The 7,075-nt window shown below is 54.6% G+C and overlaps 1 protein-coding gene across 1 annotated transcript; it reads right to left on the reverse strand.

The window, feature by feature from the left end:
- Positions 1–210: 210 nt before the first annotated feature.
- LOC119112475 (methyltransferase-like protein 7B) lies at positions 211–6,259 on the reverse strand. Its single transcript, XM_037236677.1, has 4 exons — positions 6,197–6,259; positions 1,673–1,971; positions 1,181–1,456; positions 211–225 (listed from the first exon to the last, which is right to left on the reverse strand). The coding sequence occupies exons 2-4, from the start codon at positions 1,967–1,969 to the stop codon at positions 211–213; spliced, it is 588 nt and encodes a 195-aa protein (XP_037092572.1). The 5' UTR covers positions 1,970–1,971; positions 6,197–6,259.
- Positions 6,260–7,075: the final 816 nt, after the last annotated feature.

Here is a 7,075-nt window from a genome sequence, read left to right on the forward strand (position 1 = left end):
GTGCTAACAGCTGTAACGGCGTTCACGCTAAGTGTTACTTTCTAACATAAGGTAGCAGGACATTAAAATAGATGCAGCATCTACGGTCGCGTGTTGCTGCTACCAGTAAGCTCTCTCGTCTGAGAGTAAATGACTATACATGTCTCCTGTCGTGAAAACTGACATCGAAATAGTTTTCAAAAGGCCGTATTCCAATGGTCCGCGCCCGCCTCACAGCCAACACGCCTGCAACGGCTGAGCGAGGTCCTCAAGAGCCACTGGATCACGTATCAGTCAACCCAGGCTGTACGAGATCGAAGGGCACCTCCTCATTTAGCCTCAAATATCAGTGAGAGCCGGGTGCCGACCAACGTTGACAATATCAGTGCTTATAGTAGTTGCTTACTTGGCCCCAACTGATGTTCGCTCGCCTTAAAGGGGTATAATGTGCTGCCACGCGGAGCTTTTACGCGAAGGACTTTGACGAAAGACAGACGAAAGTGCAACTTCTGGTTGTACGAGCCCATCTAACTAAAAAGCCCAGCTGAGCAGATGAAACGAAGGTAAGGTCGGGTCCTCTCATATCAGTTTGCCGCAGTCCAACTAAATAATGTCCAGAGGAAACATACGCCACATACGCCCCCCCCCCCCCACAAAAAAACTGAAGTACAGCTCAAATCGCAGCATATTGTCTGACTAAAATATTGTGAACGCCATAGAAGTCTTGTAGCTCAGGCCATGGATAACAATCACAAGTCATGACAGTCTATGCCGTTGCAGTAGAAACAGATATTGATGACACTGAATACTTTTTAGGACATGATAAATTTAAATCGCTCTAGTTCAGTAATCTGACGGGTCCTGAAGGCAACATATTCAAAGTCATGTCAAAAGAGTATGGACAAAAGACATTAATTCCTACGGGTTTACGTCTCATCACGTAGCTCTTGACACAACATAATGGGGGGAGGTGAGGAGAGCTCAATAATGCAACGCGTTTGAGTTAGCCAATGCAGTTCCATCCGGGTAGCGAAAATGCAGGCCGTCATGACAATTGCATGAAGGAAGTCGCGCTGCGTGCAATACGAGCCTGACTGTAAGACACGAGCCGGGCGATTAAGTCACGCAGGCAGTCGAGCGGCGCCCAGATCCCCGCCTGAGCCGCGGCTGCTGCCAGCCGTTGGCAGGAGCGCTGTCTCACCGGCCTGAGCACGCGCTGGACCTCGTGCACCACCTTGCTGGGATCCCGCACGCTGCAGAGGACCAGGGTGAGTACCACAGCATCCACCGATCCGTCCTTCACGGCCGTCATATCCTCGCCATGACCGACAACAAACCGGATGTCCGGGTGGAGGTGGGCAGCATGCTCGACGCACGTTCGCCGGAAGTAGTCTTGAAAATGGATGTTGGGATCGACACAGGTCAGCACAGAGCCAGCCGGGTAGTGCTGCAGGTTCGTGCCGCAGCCGACGCCAATCTGAGATGATACACAAGCTACGTTGTGATTGCTGCAGACCTGGCAACGAGGTCTGTAACTGCGCGGAACATCGGTGGTAAACATCTTTCAGCACGCGTGTCTGGTTGAGGGCTGCTGGACGGGGTCTACAGCGAGGTGGAAGACAGTCGTATACCGATGATGCACTGGTCCTTGCGGCACATCCGGACGCCGGCACCGCTCCCCGGCACATCTCACCTCCAGGATGTCCAGACTGCCTCCCTTGAGGTTCGGTCCCGCCGACTGCATCTGCTTCATCTCTTCAAAGAGCTCGGCCTTGATGGCAGCGAGCTGCTGCTCCTGCTGTGTCTTGAACCGGTTCATGGCCCAGGCCATCAGGCGGGCGCGCAGGGCGTCGACGCCGTCGGGGCCGAGCGCCACCCGGAGCGTCATGACCAGGAGCAGCAGCCAGCCCAGCAGGCAGGCCGTCCAGTTCAGCAGGCAGGCCGCCCAGCCCAGTAGGCAGGCCGTCCAGCCCAGCACACTCGGCAGCATGGCTGCCGGACGGCACACACAGCGTCACACAGTGCACGGCACACTTCAGCTGGATGCTCGCACACTGGGAACGGTTGCTGCTCGCACGGCTGCTGCTGGTACTGAGAAGTTTGAAGTGCACATCTGCGGTCTCCTCGTCAGCACGGGACGCCGTATGAGGCACGCGACGGTCAAGACGATAACGGAGGGGCAGGTATCAGCCGTCGTCATGTAGATAAGTTCCCAAAGCTGCCACTTTGGCGCCCCATACCAATGGGTTTGATCCATGCCTTGGAAAGCTCGCTCTTCTTAAGAGAGCAGGCGTGGGCTAATGGGGTAGTATTTGCACGCCATTTGACATGTGACATTGACGGGGCATTCATTGCCTGTGTGTCCGGGCTCGGCCGGGGCTAGGTAACTTGGCCGACGTAACCCATCAGTCTGCGGGGGTGCACAACGTGTGGGGGCTGGGACCGAAGCCCTTGCAAGAGTTAGATACTATTTCTAATTAACATTGGTCACAACTGACAGCGCCACGTGTCCCGCACAGGTCACTTGGTCGATCCCTCTCGGTTCGGCCATGCAATATTGTGTTCAGCATCAGCCTTGCAGGAGGCGTCATTGGCCGCTTGCCGGTCCAGCACCAGCGCGACTACGGCGTCTCGTCTTTAAATATGCAAGCAAGGCTGACATTAGGTTTGATATCTGGTAAATGGATTGTATCCCCGATCCCCCACAGCATGGTTTGGACGACAGCAATCTTACATGCATTAAACGCGAAAGTACAAACACATCGACAGTTACGCTCGGTGATAAAATGGCGAAGTATGTTTATCTCAATCACAGGTAAATTGACTAGGTGAATTATAAAGGTCAGGACGCTGACGGCGGAAGGCGGGCGGACGGCTGGTGGCAGCGAAATCACAGGTAAATGACTAGTGGAATTATAAAGGTCAGGACGCTGACGGCGGAAGGCGGGCGGACGGCTGGTGGCAGCGAAATCACAGGTAAATGACTAGGTGAATTATAAAGGTCAGGACGCTGACGGCGGAAGGCGGGCGAACGGCTGGTGGCAGCGAAATCCACGTGCCAGTCGCTCGGGGCAAAATAATCCCTCGCGCGAACGAGGTACGCTCTCGCGGGAGCTGCAACACACCGTCAGCTGTGGTCTGAGGGGGACGCACGGACACCAAGGCAGGGCCGACCACCCGTTAGTGGAACGCCTCGGGCGCACGAGTGTCCGACATCATGTTTGGCATCGTCACCATGCCTCGTTCGCTGATCATATCAGGTAGTTTAGGCTGACCTAACTCAGGTAGTCCCGGAGACACACGATCAGGATTAACCGATCCCGTTTAGGATGGTGTGGGCACCAACGTCAATCAATGTATCTGGTAGCCAATACAATGTTCTTCACAAGGCACTTAGATCTTCACCTTCAGTTCACTCGGTTCCTGCATGATCTGACACCTATCTCCAATCCGGCAACGCCAGAGGTTACTCGCACGAAGACGCTCGAAACTGTCAGGAAGAGATCAACAATTTCCTAATGGCCGCTAGTCCATTTAAGACATTTTCGCGCTTTATGCAGGGTAGCATTAATTTTTTTTTGCGGGGGACGTTTGGCGTGACGCCGCGTTTGGTAAGCTGACCAATGCAATACAAGTTTAAAGCCTATTTAATACAAGGAATACTTTTGCATCAGTGAGGGTCCCTGCGTTGATTCGTCGATCCGGATCCAACTGCACCGGCCAGAGGCATCAGTGAGGGTCCCCTGCGTCGATCTGGATTCAACTTCCGCAGCCAGAGGGTACCCACGACAGTAAGGAGACTGATGAGTCCAGATCGACCAGAGGATCCCACGGGGCCTCCGGATCTACCCCGGATCTACCAGGATCCGCGTCTCGTGACGCCATATTGTCCGTGTCGCCAGGACGACAGCTGGTAGGTGTACCTCGGGCTGTGACGGAGGAGTCACTCCGCCGTGACCGGCAAAGGTAACGTGCCACCTAGTGTCCTATCCACGAAGGTTACCCCGGGCTGTGACGGAGGAGCCACTCAGCCGTGACCGGCAAAGGTAACGTGCCACCCACGTGTCCTATCCACGAAGCCAAACTTTCTTGAAAAGGTAAGGAAAGGGAAACATATTTTGAACACTACGGGGCCCTCCTTGGTTTTCGTCATTTTAGCAAGGATTTCATTTAAAACATAGTGTCATGCGTTTAAAACGTGTCCTCCGTCAAACACCTTCCAGGGAAGACGGGCGGCCGACTCATTCAACGCGACAACTCTCCACCCCATCACGCCGCTGTTGCGGCGGACACTCTAGCTGACGGCGGCATCGAGTTGGTGAGGCACCCTCCGTACTGCCCGCGCCCTGGGCCAAAACTGACTTCTGGTTGATCCCTAACATAAGGGCTTCCCCTCGCGGGCGCCGCCTCCCGTCGCGGTGGGCGCTGAAGTCGGCCATATTACGGTATGTTAGCCTGCTTGGTTGATCCCTAACATAAGGGCTCCCCTCGCGGGCGCCGCCTCCCGTCGCGGTGGGCGCTGAAGTCGGTCATATTACGGTATGTTAAGCCTGCTTGGTTGATCCCTAACATAAGGATTCCCCTCGCGGGCGCCGCCTCCCGTCGCGGTGGGCGCTGAAGTCGGTCATATTACGGTTTGTTAAGCCTGCTCCCAATCATCGCTTTGGCGAAGCGATGACAAACCTCTTGCGGTTGCAGGCCGATGGTGGCGCTGCGTTAAAAAGCACGAAGATCACGAGGAAAAAATGAGCCAACGGGAATGCCTGTCTGTCAATAATGTGCTGACTGCGGATAAACGGAATGTACATTGAAAAGCACTGGATATTTACGGGATGGATTCATGCATTCTGTCATGCTTTCCTCATGGTTTCTGATTCCATGTCTTCTCAAGACGTCTTTAGACACGACTCACAGTTGTGCTGCGTTTACACGTGCATCTGTCATCCTCAGCACGTGCGCTTGTAGTAAGTAAAGCAAAGCAATCACGTAGGTATGTTCTCGAAGCATCTGAAATGCAAATCTTGAAAGATACATTCGCAGCACCGATATCCAAAAATCAGTTTTCGTTTGATTCGCGAAAGGTGATGGGCTTAGCTGCATACAATAACTTCGACGCGCGAAACCCTTTCTTGGCTGGAATTCAGCGTTTTGCACCTTAAAGTAGCCAAAAGATATAATGCTGTAATTGTTACAGCACCCATTCTACATCAAGCGGAACGAGGCGACATGTTTCCGCCGCATCGCCGCAGCCTGGACACGGTCTAAATGATAGCCGGGCGAAGCTCAAAAACCGCCCGCTTAATGGTAACTGCACGCTCCGGACCGGCTTCCCAGCTTACTCAATGGTAACTGCACGCTCCAGACCGGCTTCCCAGCTTACTCAATGGTAACTGCACGCTCCAGACCCGGCTTCCCAGCTTACTCAATGGTAACTTGCACGCTCCGGACGGCTTCCCAGTTTACATCTCCAATGCAAGCTCGACGGGTTGCGGTGGTGCATAAAAACCATTAATGCTAGGAACATCAGCTACCTCTGCCAACTATGGAACCACTATCAATATTTTGCCTCCTCTCCACCCCTTTCCACTCTTTCCTGCTCTCTCTAACTTCCACTCCCCTCTCTCTACAGCTGTTTCACCCTCACTCCCACTCTCACTCTCACCCTTACCCTCACTCTCACCCCAAGTCTCAGTCTTCACTCTCACTCTATAGGTTTTACTCGCATGACATACCCGCTCGCTTGCATACTCTCTCTCCTCTCTCTCTCTCTCTCTCTCTCTTTCTCTCTCTCTCTCTCTCTCTTCTCTCTCTCTCTCTCTCTCTCTTCTCTCTCTCTCTCTCTCTCTCTCTCTCTCTCTCTCTCTTCTCTCTTCTCTCCCTCTGTCTTCTCTTCTCTCTCTCTCCCTTCCTCTCTCTCCTTTCTTTCCTCTCTCTCTCTCTGTCTCTCTCTCTCTCTCTCTCTCTCTGTCTTTCCCTCTCTCTCTGTCTCCCTCTCTATTTCTATCTGTTCCCCTCTTCCCTTTCTCCCTCTGTCTTCTCTCTCCTCCCTCTCTCTCTTTCTCTCTACCTCTCTCTCTCTCTCTCTATCTCTCTCTCTCTTTCTCTCCCACCCGCTGTTTTTCTTTTCTGGTTCGCTTCCCCTCCCTTGCTCTCTCCTTCCTCCCTTCCTTCTTTCTCCCCTATTCCTCTGTTCTGTTCCTTCTTCCCTTCTTCTCACCTCGCTAGCAACGCTATCACTAGTTCCACTTGATCTCTCTTGCTCAGCTTAACACTTCCTCTTCCTTCAATGTTCTTGTTGTTCTCTGTCTTCTCTTTTTTCTCGTTCCTTTATCTGAATGAGGGACATGCCTACATGCAACGCATTTCTTTATGTGGAATCTTGCAAAAACACTCCGTTAGTGGAATTACGGCCAAGTTAAGCTGTCCTCCGAACAGAGGCTTGCGGCTGAAAGGCACTGCGCGCAGCTAATCCGATCAAGGGCGCCATGCACCCGCACTGCACGCTGATCCACCGCGCGCGCGCCGCACCCCAGGGACGGACAGCTCACCCGCTCAATCGATCGGCTGAGGGACCGGACGGCGGCCCGCCTCGGACAACGGCACACTGGCGCTATCACCTGAGCCGGCAAGGTTCAGCCCGCCGGCACGGGGCGCAGTCAGGCATGGCGGCCGGGGGGGCCGCGGCGGACGGCGAGCTGGGACACGCCTCCACAGGGCCGGCCGCGGCGGACGGTGGGCTGGGACACGCCTCCACAGGGCCAGCCGCGGTGGACGGTGGGCTGGGACACGCCTCCACAGGGCCAGCTGCGCCTCGTCCCAGACAGCCCCGTGCAGCTCACAAAGAGGCCCGCAGCCTGTATACTGGCACCGCTGACATGGTATGCAGGGCCGCACTGTGCATAGCAGAAGGGAGGGTCGGAGGGGAGGGGGGGGGGGGGGGCATGGGGGCACTCGGCGCGGTATACGCGGGCGCGCTAATCGCAGTATGTAAGGGGCACTTTTATCGCGATGGGACTGGACGCGCTCAAGCAAGCCTCAAGTCTTCGTGGACAATTACCAGAGCAAACAGGGGCAGTAGCCGGGCAAGGCATGCATG

Source organism: Pollicipes pollicipes, unplaced genomic scaffold (assembly GCF_011947565.3).
Source record: "Pollicipes pollicipes isolate AB1234 unplaced genomic scaffold, Ppol_2.1 Scaffold_7261;HRSCAF=8764_pilon_pilon_pilon, whole genome shotgun sequence".
In the NCBI taxonomy this organism is placed as follows: Eukaryota; Metazoa; Arthropoda; class Thecostraca; order Pollicipedomorpha; family Pollicipedidae; genus Pollicipes; species Pollicipes pollicipes.